The sequence below is a fragment of the Sus scrofa genome, chromosome 4 (genome assembly GCF_054392235.1).
Source record: "Sus scrofa isolate SSC_HxYL_T2T_F1_AM1 chromosome 4, Sscrofa_HxYL_maternal_Yorkshire_Landrace_v2.0, whole genome shotgun sequence".
NCBI lineage: Eukaryota > Metazoa > Chordata > Mammalia > Artiodactyla > Suidae > Sus > Sus scrofa.
In genome coordinates this window covers 114,921,853-114,948,793 of record NC_139386.1, presented here as the reverse complement: position 1 = coordinate 114,948,793, position 26,941 = coordinate 114,921,853, and the positions used below count along the sequence as shown (strand labels likewise).

The 26,941-nt window shown below is 42.4% G+C and overlaps 3 protein-coding genes across 10 annotated transcripts in view; 2 read left to right on the top strand and 1 right to left on the bottom strand.

The window, feature by feature from the left end:
* Positions 1-19,459, top strand: part of RBM15 (RNA binding motif protein 15) — a 41,524-nt gene extending 22,065 nt beyond the window's left edge. The window contains exon 4 of the transcript XR_014844569.1: positions 19,058-19,459. The gene's annotated coding sequence lies outside the window, so the exon portion shown is untranslated. The remainder of the gene's footprint in view (positions 1-19,057) is intronic.
* On the bottom strand, positions 655-26,941 carry SLC16A4 (solute carrier family 16 member 4). Of its 8 annotated transcripts, none has more exons than XM_085023697.1 (10): positions 26,760-26,941; positions 25,171-25,218; positions 23,629-23,744; positions 17,591-17,723; positions 16,785-16,928; positions 16,454-16,615; positions 14,173-14,691; positions 11,514-11,725; positions 10,175-10,268; positions 655-1,006 (listed from the first exon to the last, which is right to left on the bottom strand). In XM_085023697.1, the coding sequence occupies exons 3-10, from the start codon at positions 23,710-23,712 to the stop codon at positions 855-857; spliced, it is 1,500 nt and encodes a 499-aa protein (XP_084879823.1). In that variant the 5' UTR covers positions 23,713-23,744; positions 25,171-25,218; positions 26,760-26,941; the 3' UTR covers positions 655-854. The 8 variants fall into 8 exon arrangements, with proteins under 8 accessions (XP_084879823.1, XP_005663630.1, XP_084879824.1 ...); XM_005663573.4 differs by lacking the exon at positions 26,760-26,941 and having other exon boundaries at positions 14,173-14,270; positions 14,349-14,691; positions 25,171-25,332; XM_085023698.1 differs by lacking the exon at positions 23,629-23,744 and having other exon boundaries at positions 26,760-26,884.
* PROK1 (prokineticin 1) overlaps positions 26,755-26,941 on the top strand; it is a 48,980-nt gene continuing 48,793 nt past the window's right edge. The window contains exon 1 of the mRNA XM_085020604.1: positions 26,755-26,892. Within this exon, the coding sequence (XP_084876730.1) occupies positions 26,857-26,892 (36 nt within the window). The 5' untranslated portion in view covers positions 26,755-26,856. The remainder of the gene's footprint in view (positions 26,893-26,941) is intronic.

Below are 26,941 nucleotides of genomic sequence, written 5' to 3'. Positions count from 1 at the left end.
CCATTGATTTGGGAGTTCCCACTGTGGCACAGTGGCTTAAGAATCCAATTGCAGCAGCTCAGGTCCCTGTGGAGGTGTGGGTTCGATCCCTGGCCTGTCACAGTGGCTTAAAGGATCCAGCATTGCCTCAGCTGTGGCACAGGTTGCAGCAGCAGCTCAGATTCAGTCCCTGGCCCAGAAACTTCCATATGCTGCAGGGGTGGCCATAAAATCAAAAAAAGAAAAAAAAAAAGAGCCACCTACCTATTCAACTTTATATTCATATAGAATTGTAGTTCTAAAGACGTGTCCAGATATTTAGCTTGAACGTTTTAAATAATTAGATGTAGTGGAAAAACAACATTGTTTAGATAGATGGGATCTAAATGATCTTGAATAAAGGTTTGTTGTTTGGTTTTTTTGCAGTTATTTTTTATTACATAGCAATACATGTTTATTTTAGAAAACTTAATAAACATAATAATGAAAACAAATATTACCTCTAATTAATAAGCAAAGATCAACTATTTGGGGAGGGTGTACACCATGCCAGTCGCTAAACAGCGTTTTAATATTCAGATTCCAGAGTTCGGTGGCTCTGTTTAATGCTGCTTTAAATTCAAGGAAATGTTTTCCATCTTCACGTATTTTAGTGACTGAATTACCAGGACACAATTGAGAGTTTGGTTAATTTATTATTATAGTACATTCTGATTTTCATTAATATCTAAAGCAGTTGTTTTCACTGATTTCCTGCCAGTTACACATTCCTCAGAATGCTAAAGCAAAATGGTTTACACTCTCATTTTACAAATGAGGGAACTTTACTTCCATGCTTCTGTTTTCAGTGACTTATTAGTTTAGATTTTCTTTTGTTAAGCGCTCACTTGATTGCAGTCCTCTCTCTTTCTGTTTCTCCATTGCTCAGCCAGTGGCACAAAGAAAAAGGACACTGAAGAGAGTAGATAGCATGCGCCCGAGAGGTAGAAGGAGCCAGTGTATGTCTGGGTATAATCATGTAACCAGCCTGTAAGGAAGGCAGGGTTTCTGTTAGTGATGCATACCTTTCCATCAGGAATTCTCACCATGAACCCTTCCTTTAAGGAAGGAGAGCCTCTTGTACTTACCAGTCTGTTGTGACCCACCAGAAAGTTAGGCTGCTTGTTACCCGTCTTATTTTCTATTGATGAAGTTAATCAGTTCCGTCTGAGTTAGGGGTCTAAAGCTGTGGGGAAAAAGTAATTTTGGACCCAGAGCTCATCTCCAGTCTTGCAATGGAAGTCGGAGAAATTAGGGACACATACCATTTCATTTTATGGTGACTCTTATTAGAAAAGGCCACTATTCTTACAAAGAAGGAAGTTGTGAATTACTGCTACTTTCCAAAGAAAAAAGTGAGAACTGATTATTACGTTTTCCTTCACTGAACAAACATTTCAGTACTTGCTGTGTTCCCAGCTATGTGCTAGGTGTTGAGGATGCAGTAATGAGCCAAATAGACGTGAGTCCTGCTCTCATAAACTGTATCATTTAGTGGAGAGTTAGGTATTAACCCTACAAATTTCACCCGGGATAAGGATGAAGGGATAGGTCAGGAAGCTGTGAGAGCAAATGAAAAGGCCAAGTGGGTTAGACGGTGACTATAATTTCCCCTGAAATCAAAATGCTCTTTTAAAGCAAGAATTGGGAGGGTCCTCAGCAGTCATTTGGCTAATGGCACATGCTAGAACCTCTCAGGTGAAAGGCGTTATTTAAAAAAATTTCAGTCTGTAGTGGCAAAGGGTATATTTGTCAAGGCTCCAGTGTGTAAATGTTGTTGCAAAAGTCAGCCCTGTTAAAAATGGCAGATAATGTCTTAGTATTATTATGAAAATAATTTTGGGAGTTCCCGTCGTGGCGCAGTGGTTGGCGAGTCCGACTAGGAACCATGGGGTTGCGGGTTCGATCCCTGCCCTTGCTCGGTGGGTTGGCGATCCGGCGTTGCCGTGGGCTGTGGTGTGGGTTGCAGACGCGGCTCGGATCCCGCGTTGCTGTGGCTCTGGCGTGGGCCGGTGGCTAGGGCTCCGATTCGACCCCTAGCCTGGGAACCTCCATGTGCCGCGGGAGCGGCCCAAGAAATAGCAACAATAACAACAACAACAACAACAACAAAAAAAAAAGAAAGAAAAAAAAGACAAAAGACAAAAGACAAAAAAAAAAAAAAAAAAAAAAAAAAAAGAAAATAATTTTGACCTCAGACTGCCTAAAAATGGCTCAGAGCCTTTAGGGGTCTACAGTCTTTTCTAGATTATTGTATGCATATTATGTTTGTAGATGAAAACTTACAATATGGCTTTTATAAGTTTTTATATTTAAAATCCTCAAAAACCTTAAGTCATGGCTGTGGTGTTTTTTTTTTTTTTTTAAGGCTGCATTCTGATAATTTATTCAAAAAGTTGTGGTGCTATGTCAGCACAGTTCTGGGTACTAGGGATATACCCATGGCCCAAAATAGATGAAAATATCTGCCCACATGGAACTTAGATTGTGTCATAATTTGGAACATAATTTCTCACTGGATATGTAGAGTATACTTTTTTTTTTTGTGGTCTGATCATGTCTGTCTTTATCTCCTGTCCTCTTTGTTCTCTGACTTGGCTCTGATAGAGACTTATAATTTTGTTTGTTTGCTTGCTTCATTAACTTTTTGTTTCCTTAACGTAATGAATGAATGGAATGTTTTATTTAAATTCAGATAACTTTAAGTTGCTTTTACTTATTGAAACTTTATTTGATCAGTGATCTCAATTAAATATTTCTTGGAGTTAAGCAAAATAGACCAACTGGGACGAGTCTTTGTATCATGTTGCTGTGATTGACCTTTTCGCTATCTGAGAAACGGGTGGCCAATCTATCAGTTCTTCTAGAATTTCTATAAAGGGGGAACTGTGGAAAGCAGCAGCATCTCCTCTTATCCTTTGTCATTCTTGCCTTAGTCCCACCAGTACAGCAGTTTACCAGTATCTACAGAACCTGTGAGTTATATGATGGGGTGTTGGAAGTAATACTCTAGGAAAAGACTAGAAGTTCTTGGATAAGACGACAGATAGTGCTGCCAAGAGGTCAGGAGAGTAAAGCTAAAAATAGTGAAAATGACTTGTTTTATAAATCCCAGAGGGACTAACAGTTTAAGAGAAAACGGCTTGTAAACTTTTCATTTCATGTAAACATGGTTAAAGTCAGAATGTTGTTTCTGAAACATTGAATATTAAATTGTATTTAATATATTGTCTTACCAGGGCAAGGAGTTGTTTAGCATACTTTAGAGCTGTCTCTGGAGTTCCCCTGGTGGCTTAGTGGTAACGAACCAGACTAGTATGCATGAGGATGAGGGTTCAATCCCTGGCCTTGTTCAGTGAGTTAAGAATCTGGCATTTCCGTGAGCTGTGGTGTAGGCCGGCAGCTGTAGCTCCCATTTGACCCCTAGACTGGGAACTTCCATATGCTGTGGGTATGGCTCTAAAAAGACAAAAAAAAAAGGGAAGAAGAACTGTTTACATGTATTTCCATGTAAAGTTTAATGAAATAATTTGTTTTAAATCTGTTTCTCCATTCATGCTTGATAATTGAAAGATTAGTATATTTTAAAATTACGTCTCTGAGATCTAATTGCTATTCAGTCTGATAATAATATGCAGTTGATTATTTGCTTTTAGGATGCTATTTATGATAGCAAATATGAAGGGAAATGTAGGATGCAGGACTGTATTATTATTGATTAATTGCCCTATGAAAGTGTTAGCTTCATAATTAAGCTTGGAAGTGACTACTAGGGAAATTAAATTCATAGCTAAACATCTCTGTTTGGTTGGAATAATTAGCCATACAGAATATTGTATACTTGATCTGATTTTATTAGATAGCTGTGCTTTTTTGGTAATAGCATGAAAAAGCTTTATCCAAATGCACTTTCAACCCTAAACAGTGTAGAGTGTGTGTATATATATTTTTTTTCTTTTTCATTTTCTTTTTTTTTTTTCCCCTTGTCTTTTTGCTATTTCTTGGGCCACTTCCACGGCATATGGAGGTTCCCAGGCTAGGGGTCGAATCGGAGCTATAGCTGCCGGCCTACACCAGAGCCACAGCAATGTGGGATCCGAGCCACATCTGCAACCTACACCATCACTCACGGCAACGCCGGATCCTTAACGCACTGAGCAAGGCCAGGGATCAAACCCGCAACCTCATGGTTCCTAGTCGGATTCGTTAACCACTGAGCCACGACGGAAACTCCGAGTTTATATTTTTAAAAGAAATTATTGTTGGTAATTCAGAAACCACTGTATTCTAATCGTTTTTAAATGGAAATACACACAAGTTGACATTCAAAAGACTGGGTTCCTTTGTGGTTATAGCAGCAGTATTGTGAGTGGCAGAGAATAGCAGCAACAATCCAGGAAAGTGTGTGTGCACCTGAGCCTCCGCTCCATGATGGGGATTCTGTACATAGCCAACACTCTGAGGGGCACACTGGCTGCTGGTACAGATGGATTCTTAGGTTGAAATCCCCCCTAAGCATTTCCTCAGTGTCTCCAGAGCACCTGCTTCAGATTCACTTGAGGTGCGTGTTAATTGTGTAAATTCATTGGCTTCCTAAGCATACTTCCTCCCGGGTGACCCCCAGTTAATGCTTATGTATATGATAAAATTGTCTAAATTATTTCCTTATATTTATGGCTGTAACTCTTGCTCTGGGCAAGAAGATCTAAGAGTAAGACTTGAAATACCCCCAGAAGGCTGTTAATTCCAAAGTTCCTTCATAGTAGTTCAGATTAGTTGCTGAGAATTCTGTAAGTGACTGGCCAGTGTTGAACCAGAGCTTCTAGCTGTTGAGCTGCAGCCTAGTGGCAGACTTCCAGTTTGTTCAGACACAGTGATCCTCTTGCATTTCTGGAGCCACTGCCTGGCTATTAGCAGCCTTGTCATTTTACTTTGGGTGTATTAAACAAGTATTTCTTATAATCTTGGGAAACTTAGTTTAACAAATATAAACCTCAGTGCCTTTTAAGATAGGAGCTCTCTCAAAGGCCCGTGATAGAAATTTGCCATAAGAATCACTGGTAGTGCTTTAAATATTGGCTCTGTGTTGTAAGTTTTATTAAGATGATTGTGGTCTGTGTTAGGATTTTGAAAACTGATTCCTTGTCCTTGCAAAGGAATATATTTGCAAAGGAAAGACCACCTCCCCTCTCCTTTTTTAAAACCACAATAGAGAACTATTTGGAATTTATTTTTGCTGTTTTTGGAGGGAGTCACTAATCCTAATAATACTGGATAAATACATGATTTACATTGTTTCCTTTTGTCTCTTCAGGGTACAATATTCCTCAGAATTTAAAGGATAGAGCACTTTGCCCTGCCTCCTCATTTGTCCCCCACTGACCCTCAACCTCCAAAATGGATTACAGCAGACCAGTGGTTGAGTTGTTTTGTTTGTGTGTTTGTTTCCCAAATAAAATTTCAGGCCATAGAGAAATTCTCAATCGATAGGCCAAGATGACTGATAAAACTACAGAGGGTATGGTTGATAAAAGGTGGAGTGAGGACTGGGTGGAATATTTATTTAATAGTGTGTCTGAAGTAAGGATGGGATAGAGATAGGAAATGATCTGCCATTTCACGAGGGGATGAACTTGGCTGTATTAATGGGACAGAGACGAGCTTGGATGAGTTTCCATTTTAGCCATTGTCTTTTCTTATAAAACACAGATAAAGAGTTAGTGCAAAATTACCAGTTTTGCTCCCTGGTGTTTCTGATGAATTGTGAGGTTGACAAATAATAGCAAAAGAGAGGGGTGTAACTTCTTTAGGAACTAGGTAAATTACTTTTGTGAAATACCTGCTTGATGGAGTGAAGCTTCAATATATTTTAAGGTGATTTTTATTATACCAAAGCTTAGGATACTTTCATTTAAAGGTAAGATGGAGACCTGGATTACAGTGACTCAACCAAATTTTCTTTTTTCTTTTTCTCTCCCCCCCCCCTTTTTTTTTTAAGAGCTGCAGATGTGGCATATGGAAGTTCCTAGGCTAGGGGTCAAATCAGAGCTGCCGACACCAGCCAACACCACAGCCACAGCAATGTGGGATCTGAGCCGAACACCACAGCTTACAGCAACGCCAGATCCTTAACCCACTGAGTGAGGCCAGAGATCGAATTCGCATCTCATGGACACTAGTTAGGTTCATTTCTGCTGAGCCACGATGGGAACTCCCCTCAACCAAGTTTTCAACAAATGAAGTAGAAGAAGAATACAAATTCTAACACTTCTCAGTTTTAAGGTTCTAGACTGTTGTCCTTAGTTTTAAGCCCTGGCAGTGTGTGTGCCTAACAGAATAATGAGTGCTATGCCATGATCCAATAAGGTATGAAAGAGCATCGAATGAATAACTTTTGTCTTCTCTGCCCTATGAAGCAGCTAGCAGAGTTCTGTCCTAATAAGTTGCTTGATAATTATTGAATGAATACTGATTTATAACAAACCAAACAAACATGTAGATACAGAGAACATTATAGTGGTTATTGGGGGGGAAGGGGCAGGAGGGAGTATTAAATGGGTAAGGTGGATCAACTCTATGGATAAAAAGTAAATTTTTGGTGGTGAAAACAAAATTATTGTGTTTTAAGAGAGTTTTCAGATTTGTGATTGATTTAAATGTAAAATTATATATTGGCATAAAATGTGGATTCATCAGTTGGGAATGGGGGGTTATGTGGAGGAGAGGGGAACTGCCTTTGGTTTTGTTTTATAGGCTGTTGGTGGTTTTATTTATAAATGGAACTGAACCCTTAGCATTTGGAGCTCACATGTCAAATTCCTTGGGTACAAGATTAGAAATTTCACGTAAGTGCCTTAAATCTGTTTTGTACATTGGAGAATATGATCATATACTTGCCTTTTTTTTTGCCCAAGGCACTATTTTTTATTTATATTGCTTTCTACAGGTGTACCTTTGTTAATAGTGGTCTACTAGAAATATGTATTAAGTTTTATTTTTATTTTTATTTATTTATTTGTTTTTGTCTTTTTGCTATTTCTTTGGGCCGCCTCCGCGGCATATGGAGGTTCCCAGGCTAGGGGTCAAATCGGAGCTGTAGCCCCCGGCCTACGCCAGAGCCACAGCAACGCAGGATCCGAGCCGCGTCTGCAACCTACACCACAGCTCACGGCAACGCCGGATCGTTAACCCACTGAGCAAGGGCAGGGACCGAACCCGCAACCTCATGGTTCCTAGTCGGATTCGTTAACCACTGCGCCACGACGGGAACTCCCCTTAAGTTTTAAAAATATCAGTATTTTTAATTTTTCCACTTCCAAGGCTTTTCCGTCTTGGGATCAGTATATAGTTCTGGATGCCATCTACCATGAAAAACAGCCTTTAGCTTTGGATAAATAATGACATTTGGCCTACATTTGAGTCTACTGACCACCCTAGGTTAGGAAACCTAGAACTACCCTGAAACTGATCCAGTTTGAAGAAGGCCATGTTACTAACTGAAATTGAATTTGTCACTGCGTGTTGGAAAGAATAGGAGGGGCTGTTAGGTGGACTGGGCAGGGCAGTCACTTGTTTGTGGAGGGGAGGATAGTTAATTTTTAAACTTTTATTTATTTTGATCCCTATCAGTTGGTTTCAGCCAAGATCTGATAAAGAATTTTATTGCTACTATATTTCAGTTACAAAAGGTATATAAATAATTTTCTTGCTCATATACTTTATTTACTTTTATTTCCTTTCCTTGAATTATTAAAATATGCTTTATAGGACTAACTTGTTTTTCTTTTTCATTTCCATACAGGAAGGAGACAATTATTGTTCATGTACCATTTTTAACTAGTCTTTTGAGGATTAATTGTGAAACGTTTTATGGTTTGCTAGATTCCTAATTTAAAATGCCTGTAATCTTTTATAGGAATTTCAACTTTTGCACTTTGGTAATAACAAATCTAGGTAAGTAAAAAGTGAGGATCTCATACAATTCTGAAGATCTAAGCTTGGTTTAGAATTTAATATTTTATAACTAGTAAGCCTTTTGATTTAGTTAAAGATAATAATGTAACTGCCCATACTTGAGTGATGAGTGGGTATGTAAATCAGTATTTCTGATGTTTCTTTGGTAGTTGCTGCTGGAGTTAGAAGTTAGGAACAAATCTGATGGCCTTTGTAAATCCCTTTTGTCATTTCCCAGAGGAGTGAAGGCTTTCCTGAAGTCTCCTCAACAAGATGCCTAGCATAACATTGTAATCAGTGAGGATTATGGTATAGAGAAGGAAGATTAACTGAATTATATATTAATTATCATAATCTTATTTAAGATTCTCTGAGGAATTCCCAGACTAAAAATCTATGTACTTGAGCTTTCAGCAACAGCCTTTTCACTTCCTTTGATGACTTTTTGGTAGCACTTACAACATTTATGATTGCCTAAATAATATTCTCCGAGTTAGCAGGTAAAAATTCCACCGTGAGCTTCCTCCTCATCCTCGCATGGTGCTGGGTATTGTGAACATTGGATCGTAAAAGGCTTGTAACTTTTTTTGACTCACTGACAGCAAGAAATGTATTTTACGTCACATATATTTTATTATACATAGGTATGTGTGCAGTGAAAGGAATAAGTTTCACAATAAAGTGATACACTGATTTCTAATCTGCTCTGTGGTCCTTTTTTATTAAAGAAATACATATTTTTTTAAGATGACCCAACGAATTGGTTTGAAGACCCATACACACATCTCTAGCTTTTTCCTTTTAAGTAATACTCCTCACGGAACTTGTCTAGTCTCCTCATACATTGAACTCTGTAAACATTTAAAGTTGTATACAGAGTTGTATACATGTCTCTCTAAACGTGATGTAGTTTTGTTACTTGCCTTTATCATTTGACTAAGATATTCAGTGCCCTGGTATTTGTTGCTTCCCTACACTTTTGGCCAGACGTTCAAAGGCATTATTGGGACAGTGAAGAAGAGTGAAGATTGAAAAAAATGCATGAGCAAATTGTGTTTGAACTCACTTTCCTGTATGTCACTGACCTGGGCGCTAGCCAGGGAGGAGCTTTGCTGCTGCTTGGTCCCCTCTAACCTGTCTCCCTGTGTAACACTTCTGGGCTTGACTTTAAAATTCTAGCCTGCTTTCCAGTTATGAAGAATAGGCTAAGTTAGACTTCATGGAAAGAGGTATGTTCATAAATGCAAATAAGGAGTTACTTTTATGTTTGTATAATTTTTTCCTTTAGATAGATGCATCAGAATTGAGCCTCAAGTAATTGTACATTTTTCCCCTTCAGTAATAATTTCTTTTATTAAGCTTTTATACTTTTTCCTTTGATATTTGAAGTTTATAGTGATGTAAACCTAATATAAAACTTTGTTTAAAAAAATTTTGGTGGGGCAAGATCAGACCCTTTCTCAGCCTCCCTTCAGAACTAAGGGAAGCAAAAGTAAGTTTTAGGCTGAATACCTTTTTGTACATGATTGGAAATGCTGTGTCATTTGTAATTCTGTAGTGTAAGATACTGAAACTTAAGTCTGTTTCCTGAAAATATTTGTGAGTAGTCACTCTTAATAGTCTTAGATTAAGTGTTCAGCAAGCACAAAATGTCCCATTAAGTAAAAAGTGAATGTAAAACAATGCTTCAGTCTTAAAGTTAACTTAAAAATCAGAACTGCCCTAAGTTTTACTGTGCATGTATTTAATGTACACCAGTGGCCCCGCATATCCTCTTCACACAGATCCTGGCCTTTAGTCCAAGATGTATATAGCACATCTGAAGAATAAAGGGGTCAAGCCTGCAGCTGTTAAGCTTATTCTACAGTGATGTTAGTGGGTTTGTTTGTTTGTTTTTTAACCATCATAGATCTTTGGGAATCTGATAAAACTCTGATTTTCTCCTCCAATAAGTAGATATACATATATAATCCCTGCTGTAAGACTCCCAAGAGAATTATAGAATCTGCCTTGTGCACATCTGCTGAATTGACCCTCAGATTGTCCTGGACTAGTGAAGCAGTGTGAGAGTTGGTATAGGAACAGCAGAGATAATCATCAGTTTCTTTTATCCTGATAATTGTCATTGCATGTTACCATTAATCATGGAACAGCCTTTCCTTTCATGGCTATTGAAGTTTGCTCAAATTGGTTGAGCTGTTACCTGCCAGAGGTGGTCCAGAAAGAACAGCCATCCCAGCAAAGAAAGAGGCAAAACCCACAAATCTGTGTACCATAAAATTCCCGGAGAGATCAACCTGTAGGGATTAGGATCCAGTGTTAGCCATGTCGAAGGTGAAATTCTGCAGAGACCTACACCTGCAAAAGGGCAGCTACTGTTTGTGTCATCTTAAACTTTGAACAGTTGACTTCTGAGGTGATTTGAATGGCCTTTTACCCTGATATTATGAAAGAGGTGGCAAATAGGGAACATAATTTCCCTGGGCAGACTGTTTTTAGTAGTAAGGAAAGAGCATTTATTTTTGTTTCTTTTAAAAAATCTTTTAGTTGGTTCAGGGATACTTCCTCTACTAGGATATGGTATTTACAGTTGGAACTGACCATAGTATTCTTGAATCCACCTGTGGCTGAGTGTCAGCTACTGGTTTATAAGAAGTCAGATACCACAAGAAGTTGATTTCAGCTTTAGAAAGTTTGATATTTGCTTAAGCCTCATAAAATATCCTGTAGCACTTAGGCTAATGTTAATGTCAGGCCAGAAGTTTCCTGGGGATTTTATTCCAGTGCATTTGGAACCTAGTTTAAAGAACTCGTGGGGTTCCAAGAAGAACCCAGAAGTATTTGTGTAACTATTTCAGCTCCATTTGGGTCTAGGACTTTGTCAGTTTGGGGTAGAAGTGGAGAGGAGTTGAAAATTGAGTGTTCTTACTAAAGTATACAGAACTTCTCCCAACAAGAAAGAAGTCAGCACTGGTCAGGAATCCCCTTTTCTCTCGGGGAATTCTTCCAAGATTGTGTCTTAGAACGGAAGGAATTTGTGGAGTGGAAGAGAAATGAACAGAACCCTAGCCTGGGTGACTGATAATGCAAAATGGGATCCTTCTGATGCCTATTTTGATTGTACTTCTCTCCTGTCCCATGTGGATAATCTTCTCATCCCTCCCTACAAGGTAAGATGAATAGCTGGATAGGATATAGCTACAGGGTTCCTGAAGCCTGGGTTTCATTTTTTTTTTAATTATAAAATTCTTAAGTTTATTTATTTATTTGGCTGCCTTGCAGAGTTCCCAGGCCGGGGATCAGATCCAAGCTGCATTTGCAACCTACACTGTAGCTATGGCAATGCCAGATCCTTAACCCACTGTGCCAGACATGGGATTGAACCTGTGTCCCAGTGCACTAGAGACGCCACCAATCCCACTGCACCACAGCAAGAAGTCCTAATTATAAAATTAATACAAAATATGTATTCTCTTCTGGGGAGATTACTATTAATACTTTTACTAAATGTTGTGAGAGCATTAATGCGTATGTCTACTTACCAGTACAGGAAGTATCAATGCCAGGTAACCACCGGAGAAAATGGCAAAGAAGATGGTATAGGTCATAAGTAGTGGAAATGTGGTGGCTAAAGGAGCAAGCAGGTTAATGATGCCGCAGAGGATGAGGTAAGACTTGTGGTAATGATACTTGGCGATCCAGTTTTGATCAGCAACCCATCCAGAGACAAGCTGACCGACTGACTCAATGATACCTGAAACGTATTGGAGAGGTCTTATGAAATCCAAATTCCACTTTCCTAGCCCCTTTGAAAAACGTAAATACCTAAGTCATCTTTTCCTAAATAATATGACTTTATCCTGAAACTAGGACATAGAAGAAAAAATGGTTTCATTTGTCTGTCAGTAGATTCTATCATTCTCTCACCTATTCTAAACACCTCTAATAAAATACTGAAAAGGTTCCTCCAGAGTTAGTAGAGGAGCAGCAGGTATTTTTCTCTGATTGTGATTGGAAAGCTCATACCACCTAACTGGGAATACCTGGTTACAAAGGTCCCTGGGCTCAGTAGGTCAGCAGGTAAGGAAGCGGGGTTTCTTAAAGACAGTAGAGCTACAGTGTCCTGGGGGACATCATACGGTGAAAGATTGCAGTGTAAATGATAAAGTCTTACGTTGAAATAAAATACTGTGATTCTTTCTCATTGCAGATGAGGTTTCAGTAATTAAATCCTCCACCAAAGGTTATTATGTTTAAGCTGAAAATATGGAGGAAGTCTGGAAATGGGAGATCACGTTTCTAACATTGGAGCTATGGTATAAATAAAATCTTAAATAAAATTTAGGAGTAACATTTTCCATTCAGTTTCATATCACAACATTGTCACCCTTTATTGTAAGTTAATATAGCTGCTAAATACTGAAAGATTTTCACCAAGAGCTGCATTTGTTTTATATTCCAGATTCTTCCTATGGTTCAAACATAAATTGCTCTACAAAAAGGAATAAAAAAATGCATACTGCCATTTCCTATATCTATTTTTATAGTTATTTCCTAGGAGAGGTACTGAGACTGTGTTCTTTGGTCCTAATCTGATCTAAATGGATACTGTCATGGAGTTCCCGTCGTGGTGCAGTGGTTAACAAATCCAACTAGAAACCGTGAGGTTGCGGGTTCGATCCCTGGCCTTGCTCAGTGGGTTAAGGATCCGGCGTTGCCGTGAGCTGTGGTGTAGGTTGCAGATGAGGCTTGGATCCCGAGTTGCTGTGGCTCTGGCATAGGCTGGTGGCTACAGCTCCCATTAGACCCCAGCCTGGGAATCTCCATATGCCGTGGGAACGGGCGAAGAAATGGCAAAAAGACAAATAAATGGATACTGTCAGGCATTCGAGTGAAAAAAAAATCCATTTATCTTAGGTGTCTTTAGCTTGTGTACACAAGCTTTATTTGACTGAACCACTGTCACTGTAGTTGGAAACAGGGTGCAGCATTCTAAGGGCTTGGTACGTAGGCTTTTCAAGAAATTAGCAAGAGGAAGGCTAATCTTGAGCTACTACTGAGGATTTTGAGATAGAGCAAACCATTTCACTCCTTTTCATTTTGTTTAGGCTCCTTGTTTTGTCAGCTGAGAGAAACCATGTCTTCTGGATCAAGCATTCTGTTTCATACTTGTTTAATAAGTACTCAAATAAAATGATTGTTTTTATTCATCTAGTGTATGTTAAATATCCGCTAATCCATTAGTGCCTAGCCTTGATAGGCATATTTATCTGTCTTAGTGTGAGTTCAAGAGGAAAAATACTTAACAACATATGTTACTAGAACATTATTGAATGCATACGATAGTCCAGGGAATGTTCTAAACTCTACGTGCTTACTTCAACTCTGCATTCCTGCTTCATCCGAATGACCTTGTCAGAGTAGGTGCTACTTTCCCTCTATTACAGATGAGGAAATGGAGATGTAGAAAAGGCAAGTAACTTGCCCAAGGTCACACAGTGAGGAAATAAAGAGCAAAACTTGAACCCGGGGAGTTCGAGTCATGGCTCAGCAGGAACAAATCTGACTAATTATCTGTGAGGCCACAGATTTGATCCCTGGCCTCACTCAGTGGGTTAAGGATCCAGCCTTGCTGTGAGCTGTTGTGTAGATCACAGATGCGGATCAGATATGGTGTTGCTGTGGCTGTGGTGTAGGCCAGTAGCTACAGCTCCTACTCAACCCCTAGCCTGGGAACCTCCATATGCTGTGGGTACCACCCTAGAAAGACAAAAACAAAACAAAACCAAACTTCAACCTGGAAAGTCTAGCTCCAGAACCAGTCATTTAAACTTTTGCACTGTGCTGCCTACCTAGAATTTTTTGTTGTTGTTGTTACCTAGAATGTCTATTGCCACTGAGCACCAGTTTTCTCAAGTTCACTGTCCAGTAATACTTCGTGTCTACTCTGCCAGATGCTGTCATAGGAAAATCAGGAAGACTTGGTTTAGAGTCCATTGTCTGGTGGGGAGCGCCTCTATGCACAGCGCAGTGCCAGATCTGGAGGGAAAGGCTTGCTGTACTCACCATGCTTTTCTGGCCCTCCCATAACTCCTTTAAAAAGGCGGGGGGGTTGGCTTTTGAATAAAATTTAATACGTTTTTTTGGTAAAATTAAGTTTCTTTTTTCTTTTAAGGGTAAGGTTGAAATAGACTTTCTTACCAGCTATAGAAACGAGGTAGGATGCATCCATCATGTCGATCCCCAGGGTTTTGGCTCTGGCTACCAGGTGAAAGGTAGGGATGAAATAGGCCAGCTGACTGAGGAGAAGAGACCATGTAAATATGTAGAAGAAAGGATTCTTAAGAAGAGAAATATAGAAGAGCTTTTGTTTGCACCTCCATGAAATAGCCTCTTTCTCATAATTTTCTTCATTAGTTCTTAGGATTAGTCTGTTGCTGTTAGGTCCTTTGTTGAACTCTTCATTGTGGTTTTGTGAGACTGTGAACCGTGCATCAGGTTGTCCAGCCTTCTGCATAGTACTGTCTCCCCTGGTAGACTCTTGACTCTCACTGCAGCACGATGTTTCTCTCCCGTGTGCTGCCTCTGGGCCACTTGGAGACAAACTGCTACCTTTATCCTTTACGTCAGAATCGTGCTTGCTTTTGATATCCGTGGGTCTTAAGAGCATACTAGAAGGCACCAAATGCAATGCGATAGCTCCAAATAATACAAGGGTACCTAAATAGGAGACAGGAATTGAGATGTGAAGTTAAAAACTACCTCTCTCACGATATTCTGTATTCTTAGGCTCAGAAGAGGCCCCACCACTAAATATTCAGTTGTAGGGCAGTAATTCCTGAAAACACTGCTTCGTCCTTGAATTTAGCCAAACGTATTTAAATCTGTTGACTTAACCGTTAGTTGTACACACTGCTATATCCTTATGAAAACAAGAAGTCCTTTGGAGGTAGAAAACCAGAACGCTGCGCCAGTAGGTTGGTTCGGAAGGAGAGTTATTTGTGCTAAAGGGAAAGGGGTCTGGGGGGAGGGGAGTCATATTTCAATGTTAGAAAATTACAGTGTGTTTTAAATATTTTGAAGTGAGGGTGTAGATTTACGTATAGAAAATATAGAATCAGGTGATGGGAATCACTTGGAAACAAGAGATAGCCTTTCATCTCTTTAAATTTCCTTGACATTTTGAGTTTCCTTGAAAGAAGACAGATGACGGTGTTGCCTTTGAAGCTGAGCAGTTGCTTGACTTAGCATGTCCTGACCAAAACTGTGTTGCTTCTAGAGATGGAATTGGCCCTAGGTTCTGCTGTCTTATCTTACGGATTCACCAGCCAGTCCTTTTCACCATGAGACTAGTGGTAGTTTTTTGTTAGGAAAGGAACGATTCAACAAAACTGCTTTGTGGATAGAAAAAGACATATATTCATATATATGTACATATAATAGCTTTTTTCCCAATAATTTGAGATTATTTTAATCCAGATGTTTTATACCAGGTATGAAGAACATTGTGGAGTGAATGGTTTTTATTTGAAAATTTACAGTTGACAGTATATAAAAGATGAAGTATTAAGGAACATAGCCCTCTTTTTATGCAGTTTTTTCCCATCTATTTTAGTGAATCTGATGAGGAAACTTTTGGGGGGCCTCACCCATGGGGTATGGAGATTCCCTGGCCATGGATCAAATCTGACCTGCAGCCCTCCTGACCCATGGTGCCACAGGTATGGCAATGCCTGATCTTTAACCCACTGCACTGGCCACGATCAAATTCTTGTCTTAACCCCAAGCCACTGCAGAGACAATGCCAGATCCTTAAGTAGCTGAGCCACAGCAGGAACTCCAGAGGAGAGTTTGTTTTTTGTTTTTTGTTTTTTTTTGTCTTTTTGTCTTTTTAGGGCCGTATCCACCCATGGCATCTGGAGGTTCCCAGGCTAGGAGTGTAATTGGAGTTATAGCTGCCGGCCTACACCACAGCCACAGCAACGCCAGATCTAAGCTGTGTCTGCGACCTACATCACGGCTCACAACAGTGCTGGATCCTTGACCTGCTGAGCGAGACCAGGGATCGAGCCCGCAACTTCATGGTTCCTAGTTGGCTTCGTTTCTGCTGCGCCATGACAGGAGCTCCAGAGGGGACTCTTTTTTTAACCGCAGGTTGTTTTCTTAAAGGAAAATTTGAAAAGCGAATGCTTTGGTGAGGGAGGAGAATGCTTTGAGGAGGGGGTCCTTGTTCACCCAGGAGTGTGGCTTTCCCTGCAAGCTAGTTCCCCCACCACACAGATTGCCCTCCATCCTCTTAGACTTGAACCCTTTGGTGAACTCTGGGTTGCCTTTTGGGCTGGCAAAGCCTGCAAGTCGTCGAGGCCCTCTTTTGCTGGGTATTCTCTGAGGAAGAGGGGCATGTTTTCTGGAGTCCAAGGGAGAAAGCTGAACATTATTAAGTCTGGCGGGCTTGACAGTTGAGAAACTTAGAACGACTCACCTGTCCAGTCATAGCGATCTAACAGGACTTTTGTAAAGGGTGCTAACAAAAACGTCAGTCCCATCCCCGAACGGGCAATCGCTGTAGCAAAAGCTAATCGTTTTTTGAAGTATTTTGTAGTTACCACAGTAGCCGTTTGGTACAAGAAAGCAGAACCCAAACCTAAAAGAAAAACAAAGCTTGGAATTACCTTCACATTAAGCGGCTTGGTACCAGGTGAGATATTCTCCTGGACCTGAGATGATAGAAGTAGGCCTTTTGTACTCATGGACAGTAAAAAGGCATATCCCTAGTTCCCTCTTTTAAAGTCTTAATTTTACATCGGACTCACCAGGTAAAAATCCCATAGTCACACAGAGGAAGGGAATGCTTGTGGCCTGGCTGCTGATCAGATATCCACCAGTCACAAGGAGAGCCCCCAAAATTGAGGCAGTTTTCGCTCCAATTATGTCGTAAATAATGGCAGCTAGGGGACCTTGGGAAAAGAAACAAATACTAGTTAAATGTGTTCTGGCATCCCTTCTGGTGTGGGATTTAAATGAGCAACTAGAGGAAAATAAGAGGACTCTACTATCCCTGAAAAAGATGTCTCTATTGGGTTTCTTAATATTCCCAGCCCCACACTATTTTGCTTTTTGGAAAAAGAAACTTTTGTTGCTTTTTGTTTGTTTTAAAGAAAATTGTAAATAAGCATGTTTGGAAGGGAAGCTTACTGAAAATGCATAAAACCTCCGCAAAAAAAGGTTGCATATGGTGACCTATGACTAAGAAAGTTCAATTATTAATCTACTCTACCATATTGTAACTCCATCTAGAACTAGGGGAAGAGGAATTGGTTCTGTTTTTGTTAGACTGGCTCACTAAGCCTATATTAAGACACCGTTGAAAGAAACAAGGCATGAAAATTGAATCATAGAATTAAATAGTTGGATTCTTCAACTTTATTTGTTTGAACCCTAATTTTTCCAGTTTTGCCAAGTCAAATGGAGGCTGAACACTGCAATCCCTACTTTTCTCAGCTTTACAGATTAATAAATGAGCCGAGTTGTAGCAACGCTTCAGTCTTAAATGACTGACAAATGAGTCTTCTTGGATTTGTTGCCTGTAGTAGTCCTTCTTGGACAGCAAGCTTTATACCTGCAGAAAAACGAAGTGACGACATGATTGATCCAATCCAACCAATTTGCTCAGAGGTGCCTTCAAACTCTTCTTGAAAAACCACAAAGAAGATTGCAAAAGTCTTGGTCATCCCCATCACAAACACATTGACCTGCATTAAAGAGGACCAAAGATACAAACCAGGTGGTGAGTAAGCTGTTACAGAGGAGGTCATAGGTGCTGGAGCCTGTGTAGCTCTGGCCCACCAGTATTTACCAGTTCGATTGCTGGTTCCTCTTTTTTTTAGTGCCACACATACAGCATATGAAAATCCCCAAGCAAGGGGTCCAATTGGAGCTGCAGCTGCTGGTCTACACCACAGCCACAGCAACACCGATTCTTAACTCACTGAGCGAGGCCAGGGATCAAACCCACATCCTCATGGATACTAGTCAGATTCATTATCGCCGAGCCACTGGGGGAACTCTTTGCTTGCTGGTTCTTCTTTATAACATTTTATATTTTATGGGGTGGTTAGAGTGTCTAAACACCACCTGAAAGCATGTCACTTAATCCTCATTACAAGGCTATATACTGTATTAGTTCAGGAAGTTGAGATTTAGAGAGCTTAAAAGTTGCTCAAGATAAAGGCGCTGGAACTAAGACCTGAACCCAGATAGTCTGACTCCAGACCAACCACTATGCCGACCTGTTACAATAGCATCTATTAAAAACAGCCAATTCCAGTTACCTTTGTAATAGATGTGTGTTGGCCCCCCAAAATTGTTCCTATCTGTTCTCAGGTTAGCTTTGCTTTGCTTTAACTCTGCTTTTGAGCTGAGTACCTGCCCTCACCTGGTATATACGTAGGGCAGCCATATAATTTATCATCCAGATGTAACGCTGAGAGTGAAAAGCAGCACAGTTAATTTATGCCTGGACAGCAAGGGTAATGACGAAGGATTATGGTCACCTTGTGGTTGGGGTAAGGGTCCCACCTAACACTCCTTGCCCACACCACCTTCCCTCCGCTAGGGGGAGCTCCCCCTTTGAAGTCTGGTTTTCTTTCAGTGGAGTATTAGCATTTGTTTCTTGGCGTTCTGATTAGAATGGGGGCAGGGAGGAGGTGCAAGGTTGGGAGGTGGGGGGACTGAAAGGGAGGCCTAGGCAGGTTCTGCAGTCATTCAAAGCCCTGGAGCCACATGTACTCGCTCATCTCCAGGGACTTTCTAGTGGCCCTTGTTTTCAGTGACCTTGGTGTTTCAGTTTCTCTGCTTTCAAGCTGGATGTGCCTTATGGAAGGACCACAGATTGTAGGTTCCTTTTCCCTGACTCCACTTTCTCTGTCCACCTGGTAAATATTTCTCCATGTGCTTCTGCATTCATCTCACTTTAAACCTGCCCTATGGACAGTCATTAACTTTCAAGGTTTTAATTGTCACCCTTGAACTCATGTAGTTATAGGCACTGATCTGCAGTCAGAATCCTGGCTCTGCTTCTTCCTAGGGATGTGACCTTGGGCAAACTGCAGAAGTAACGCTTCCTCTTTGGTGAAGTGGAGATAAAGGAAACGTCATCAGCTCTAGAACTGAGAAGACTGAGAAAACTGGTAATAGTCAGCATTAATAGTCAAACTCAACTATGATTTCATTCTCTTGTGTAACCATTCTGCTTTCCCAAGAGCTCCAGACTCATATTGTGTCTACTATATCTTTCTAAATCAAGGTAAGTTATCCAAAACGAAACTCATCTTTCCCTTAACCCATGTCCACTCTTCCTTTGCTTTTCTCTTGAAATGAAATGGGTGTCTTCCACCCACTCACTGAAGTCAGAGACCTGCCTCCACTCAGGAACCTCCTTCTGTCAGCCCCTACCCGCTCAATAAAATAACCAAGACTGTTCCCTCCATCTCCAGTGCTAGACTCTTATTTCAGACCAGTGTTATTTCTTGTCATTTGTGGTGCTCCAAGGTTGCAGAAGTTGGGGTGGCAAGGAGGAAGTCCCTTAATGTATTTTCCCCATTCTGATTTGATCGAAACTATAAGACTTTACTTACTTCGCATGAACAATGCTGTGAATACCAGGGCTGTATATTAAAAAATGAAAAAAACATTTTATCAGGCACTTCGTAATCATAATTCTCCTCAAAGGTGCCTCTTACCGGTACATGAGGCTAGAGAATACACATGAACCTTAAATGAACCAGCCTTGTTTCTTTCAGTTCAAAATGCAGAACAGTGATTGAGCCCTCTCAGAAACAAGGAATGCTACAGTGAGGCCTCATTCTGTAAAACATGCTTCCTTTTCTGTGGACATGGGTTCTGTGCTGGCATCTGCAGGATGCGGCCTCTATTCCTCAGCCCCTGGAATTTGGCTAGTTACCGGTCCTCCCGGTTCCGAACCTTTCCTCTCTGGTCTTTCCTTGATGACTGGGCGCAGCCGCGGTAAATGGGTATGACCTGCAGCTGCATCTGAGCCTTCCACTGTGTCTATCTAGAAGGCCGAGGACACAGCCTTTGTATCTATCCTGCCTCTCTCCCTCAACTTGCAATCTTCCAACCTTGTTTCTCTTTTGACAGGATACTAAAAAATCTTTTTCCCAAGGTCTAGACTGTCCCTTAGTTAATTAAGCAGGCTAGATAAGTCTGTATTATACTCTTTCATCCCATGCTTTGAAGCAAGGTTGACGGGTCTCAGTCCTGTTACGAAGTACACATCAGACATTGTCAATGGGCTCATCCCCAAATAAAAGCCCTTAGAAGTCCTCCAGCCCCTTTATGTCATTTTTACCATTAAGAGCCTGCCTTCCTACCATCCCTACTCCCATGGTAAGCCCCCCCTCACCAGATCATTTGATTTAGAATACTCTTTTTGGAAAGGGGGCTGGGTCCAGCCACAGCGGCCCTTTTCGAATGCAGAGCATCAGGCTTTGTCAGAAATTACTGTTTAATAACTTCATTCTACCCTAGTCCCTCTCAGGGCCCCCCCAGCTCGTCTCGACTTTCACAAACTTCTTTAAAGGGTAGTCTATTGGGTTAACACTGCTTCCTCTCATCCCACTGCTCCCCAGTATGGCTCTTATCAAGGTTGTCAGAGACTTCCTTGTTGCTAAGCGAATAGCTTGTCATTCTCTCATCTCTGCCCTCTCTGCACGTCTGCTGCTTCTCCTGGACATTTCCTCCTTGGATTCTGTGACTCTGCATTGCTGGTTTGCCACTAACTTCTCTGATCACATCTCAGCTTCCTCTGTGAACTGCCCTCCACCTGTCCCCTAGGCATCAATTTTCTCCCAGTTGCTCATCTCCCTCCTGGTGACTTCACTACATAAACACTTAGTACAACCACTGTGCATGCTGCTGACTTGCAGATGTCAGTAGGCAAATCCCATGCTCTGCATGCACATAGACTTTGAACATAATACTGCGTATGTCACAAGCTTCTCAGACCCAGTGTCCAAAGTTAAACCATCCAAGCCATCTTCAGGCTCTCTCCCCTTCTTCTGTGCTCCTGCTCATTGAAGGGCATACATCACCTTCCAAGTTGCCCAAGCTCACATCCCAGGACTGCACAGCTCCCTCTCTCCCTAACATTTGGTTAGTCTCCACTCTTACAGGTCTACATCCACCCATCCACCAGCAGGTATTTATTGAGTGCCTGCTATGTTCCACACTGTATACTGGGGGCGGGGCTTACAGTGGTGAGCACACAAACATGGTTCACAGAACATTCGCTTCAGGGAGACAGGCCGACTACAGAAAATAGTCATGCAAATGTGGAGTTATAAAGTATGGGAAGTTAGAATGGGTCCTTTTTTTAATTATTTTTTTCTTCTTTTTAAGGCTGTACCTGTGGCATATGGAGGTTCCCAGGCTAGAAGTTGAATCAGAGCTGCAGCTGCTGGCCTACACCAGAGCCACAGCAATGCCAGATCCAAGCTACATCTGCGACCCGCACCACAGCTCACAGCAACACCGGATCCTTAACCCACTGAGCAAGGCCAGGGATTGAACCTGCATCCTCACAGACACTGTGTCAGGTTCTTAACCTGCTGAGCCACAATGGGAACTCCTGAAAAACATATTTTTTGCTGCACCCATGGCCTATGGAGGTTCCCATGCTAGGGGTCCAATCAGCTGTAGCTGCCAGACTATATCAGAGCCACAGCAATGTGGGATGCGAGTCGAATCTTTGACCTACAGCACAGCTCATGGCAATGCTGGATCCTTAACCTACTGAGTGAGACCAGGGATCAGACCCTCGTCTTCATGGATAACAGTTGGGTTCAATACCACCTAGCCATGATGAGAACTTCAGAATGAGCCATTTTTTTTTAAAGGGGAGCTCCTGAAGGGCATGTCGTTATTGGGTTTTTCATTCACCTTTTCAGGAACTCATCTGTAGTAGAAAAGTAGACTTGTAACTCATGCAGACACAAAAGCTCCATCATCTAAGTACCCACATTACCACTGTGGGTGATTAGCCTGGGTTAACTATTACCATTTTGAAGACCCAAAATGCTATTCTTTTGTGCTTTTATAAGTATCACAACCCAAAAAAAGTGGGATGTGTACTAATTTGGTTATTAGACAACTTTTCTTACCAGTAACTAAACTGATCAAATAACTTCCTATCCTCAGGGGAGAATGCAGGGAAGGGGGGATGGTTCTTGAGAAGAAAGGTGGGAGAATTATCGAGCCTTGCCACCAACGCCAGCTCTGCAGAGCCTGTGACGTGGGGAGGTGGCCCAGCCATGGGAAGGCTCAGACTCAGGACATCCTTAGTTTCGTTATTAGTAATATTTCTGGGAGGGGGGAATAAAAAAGATTGCACATTCTTTGGTAATGAAGCTAATGTTTAACAAATAGTCCTCTGGTTAGGAGTTTTGTCTTACCTAAATCCTGGCTGAGGACCTCTGCCCCTCCCCCATCCTCTGCCCTAGGGGGTGGGGGTGTGGGCTGCAGGTTGCTGGTAGTCACCAGGACCTGTACTCCCCTCCCTGGGAGTGTCCAGCTGTCGGGCTGGGCTGGAGGGAAGGGGTGTCTTTGTGAGTACATCTCCAGGTAACATACCTTACTTGGGGACACCTAAGGGGAACTGTGGACCTAGTGCCACTCTGCAGCGTCCTTTAGGATATTCGGCAGTTCCCATCCAAAAGAGCATGCTGATTTCACATCACCACTGTCTCAAGTAACAACCCCAAGAGCTTCTGGGAGGATGTGGGAAAGAAGTTACTGAAAGAAGAGTGCCGGGAGTTCCCCTTGTGGCTCAGTGGTTAATGAATCCGACTAGGAACCATGAGGTTGTGGGTTCGATCCCCGGCCTCGCTCAGTGGGTTAAGGATCTGGTGTTGCCGTGAGCTGTGGTGTAGGTTGCAGATGCAGCTCGGATCTGCTGTGGCTGTGGCGTAGGCCAGCGGCTACAGCTCCAATTGGACCCCTAGCCTGGGAGCCTCCATATGCTGTGGGTGCGGCCCTAGAAAGAAAAAAAAAAGAAGAGTGCTAAGTCCATTTGCTTAGAGATGGAAGAGAAAAATCAGGCTTCAGTTTCAGAATCCACATCCTTCTCTCCCTTTCCAGCCATAGTAGAAATATTCCTTGGGCCTAACTCGAGCATATGTTGTGGTTGGTGGGGCTGGGCTGGGAAGGAGACAGCAGGCAGAACAGAAGAAAAGTCCCTACTTTCTGGGAGAGAAGGAGGTTGCTGCCAGCAGTGTTAAGTCTATGCTGGGCTGAACTGGGGAACCCCCTGCAGAAGCACCTTTTAGCACTTCCCAGAGCTACTTCTGGGCTGGCTAAATGGATAACTGCTCCCCAGTCCTAACTGCCATGCAGCCAGGGCCGAGCTGCTGTGGTGGCTGGAGCTTTCTGGAGGTTTAAGGGATAGTAAGGAGACTGGATGGAAATGCTGCTTTCACTCAAGGAGGACGTTTTAACATCTCTCTTGGGTTCATCAGCAACTCCTGGCCTCGCTCTGACCCCCTTTCCATACAAATGTCAAGTGATCTTGTTGTTAGGCTGCCCAGAGCCTTTCTCCAGAGAGGCTCTTTCAGGCAGGAGGGAAGGGAAGTAAATCCTCACCAGGAAGAAATGAAACACAACCATCCATCCCCAGCCTCCATCCAGGGGTTTCGTGTAACGTCGGACCTTCTCCCTCTTCAGCATGATGCTTCGTTTGTGTTAAAGGCAGAAGATCCCTGTGACAAATCCAAGACAGTGGATTCAGTTGACAAACTGAAGTGAACTTTAAAACTTCTGTTCCACTGTAGTATACTACTTGTACTGTAATTTTTTTCAGCCCTCATCTTTAAAAATAGATGATTTCTTCTCATTTCTAAAATTGTTTATAGACTCTGATCTCAACCTCAAAAAGACAAGCATGACTTTGTATCACTGGGGGCAGTTTTATGGTCTGCTGCCTGGCTTCCCCTGGCAAGTGCCCAGGGCTTTGAGAGTTCTCTTGGAGTGTGTCCTTAGTTACATATAAAGTCTGCCCAGCTAGAATGTTCCCTTATCCCTGTTTATTCCATAATGATGATTCAGGCAGAACCATGGGAGAGGTGAGAAAAAGATAAAAGCTGTGATGTGAGGGACATCAAAGCCACCGCAGAAATCTCTCTTCCACCAGTTTGAATGGCCTCTGAAAGATGACCGTAAAGTTCATTTCAGGCAGGACTTGCCGAGGAGTTAACCACAAAGCCTGACCTCACTGGCTGTGGGGTGGCCGCTCCTCGCACTGTCCTCCCCCAGGTCTGCAAGCCAGATCCTACGACAAGCTCTGCACCACCCTCTGGTCCTCTGGGTAAACTCTTGCCTTTAGAGAAATGAAAAGGGGATGGGGAACTTTGGGTCTGGAGATCCCCTTTCACAGCCCTTGCTAAAATGAGAATATTCTAAGGGATAAATAGCAAATTGCACTGACAGTTCCTTGAATGTATCTGAGACCAGAAAAAACAAACAAACAAAAAACAGTCGGATAGCACTTTGGAAGCTGAGTTGGGAAAGTGAATGAGGACGGGATAGTAGAGGATGTGTTTGTTATTAGGAGATGTGTGCTCAGACGTATTCAGGAGTGAGTTGTCATAGCGTCTACCCACTTCTCACAAGTGGTTCCGTAAGATAAAGAAGTTGTGCGTATGTGCGTGCATGTGTGTGTGTGTGTGAGTGCATACAGAGAGAAATAGCAAGAGTGTAAATGTTCGGGAGGTGGGCAGCATCCTTATTTGCCACTGGCAGGTTGGCAGGTAGGCTGTTTCTTCCGGGAAAGGAGAATCTGCTGGCCAGATGTGTGGCATGGCCGTCTGTCTGGTGAGCAGGCCAAGCAGGGCAAGAGGCCGGTCCTTCAAAACATTATGGAGAACTAGGGAGTCCCTGTCGTGGCTCAGTGGTTAATGAATCTGACTAGGAACCATGAGGTTGCGGGTTCAATCCCTGGCCTTCCTCAGTGGGTGAAGGATCCAGTGTTGCTGTGGCTGTGGCGTAGGCTGGCGGCTACAGCTCTGATTAGACCCCTAGCCTGGAACTTCCATATGCTGTGGGTGTGGCCCTAAAAAGACAAACAAAAATCTGAATCAAAACAATATGGAGAACTAACCCCACTTCACAGCCCTGTTTTCATCCTACCTTTGATGCGGTGTTCAGCAAGGGAGTCCCCCACAGTCTTGAGGCAATCTGGGAAGAAAAATAAATGATACAATTTTCCAGAATGTTGCTGTTTTTCTAAGGCATTACATTCTGCTCCACTGTGAAAACAAGCAAGCACTGTAAGAGCCCAGAGTGAGAGCCAATGTAGGCGCTCCTGCCAGTGGACTTTACTTCCTGAGGGGAGGAGGAAAGACTGTGATTTGACCTCCTCCCAGATCCTCCCTCCACCCTAACCCAGCAGGGAGACTTTTCCACCATCATCTCAAAAACAAGCTGCGGAGAAAACCAAGTAGAAAATCCTGCGGGTAACTATGGTTAATTCATCCCGGAGGCCATCACCCTGAGGTGGCTCTACTGCCATGGCAGCCTAAGTAAGCAAACCACACTGGAAACAGGCTTAGGCAGTGGCAACCCGGGGATGACCGTCACAGCCAGCCAGGCGTGGAGCCCATCACTAACTTCCTGGCCTCGCTTCTCCTTCTCACCGTAAAAGCCTCTCCCGGAACCCTAGTCGGTGGAGGGCTCCTAACATCTTACAGTTTGACACTGCCCAGTTTCATGAGATCAATTTTTGCTCAAACTCCTTTTTTTTTTTTTTTTTTTTTTTTTTTTGCTTTTTAGGGCTGCACTTGAAGCATATGGAATTCCCAGACTAGGGGTCAAATCGGAGCTACAGCTGCTGGCCTACACCACAGCTACAGAAACACGGGATCCAAGCCTCATCTGCAACCTATACCACAGCTCACAACAATGCCTGATCCCCGACCCACTGAATGAGGCCAGGGAGCGAACCCACGTCCTCATGGATACCAGCCAGATTCGTTTCTGCTGTACCACAGCAGGAACTCCTAAATAAACTCTTAAAAGTTTCAATATGCTTCAATTTGTCTTTGAACAGTTTTGGTGTCAGGAGAGGGAACAAAGGAAGGAGACCCCGAGCAGCCAGACATAGGTACCCGCTGAGTTCCTGGGACTCGCTGCTTTCTCGATGCCTCTGGGTGGGTGGACAAGTCCCTCACATCTCAGCTCCACAGTTTCTGTGAATAGTCAGAATTTATTTGAGCATTTCTTTTTCTGGGCTGAATCCAGAAACCACCTGGAGTCAGCCTGGGTCCAACTTAAAAATCAGACTGGATCAGGGTCAGGCTGGGCCCAACTTAAACTGGACTGGTCCTGAGTGAGGCTTCAGGTAAGTAACATTTTAAAAGTGAATAAGTAAGCTAAATTTACCAAAGATAATCTTGAATTACAGTGGCCGCAGTGGAGAACTTTTAGCCATTCATGAGGTGCCCAACAGTTTTGTTGTGCTCAGTGGGTTAAGAACCAGACTAGTATCCATGAGGATGCGGCTTTGATCCCTGGCCTTGATCAGTGGGTTAAGGATCTGACGTTGCCGCAAGCTGCAAAGTAGGTCACAGATGTGGCTCAGATCCCGTGTTGCCATGGCTGTGGCTGTGGCCTCAGTTGCAGCTCCAATTTAACCCATAGCCAGAGAACTTCCACATGATGCAGGTGAAGCCATGGGAAAAAGAGAAGAAAAGAAAAAGGGATCGCAGGCAAGCACTTACTATAAAAAGTAGAGGGAAAATTATTTTTCTTCTTCTACAGCTTCTGGTGGCCAGGATGAGACCTGCCGAGACATCCCACTTGCTTTAGAGCCTGCAGATGGGTCCCGGGAAAACTGGCGGAAGCCCGCAAAGGGTGAGAATTCTTCCCAGAATCAGCTCTCCCGTGTTTCTGCCTGCAGTGC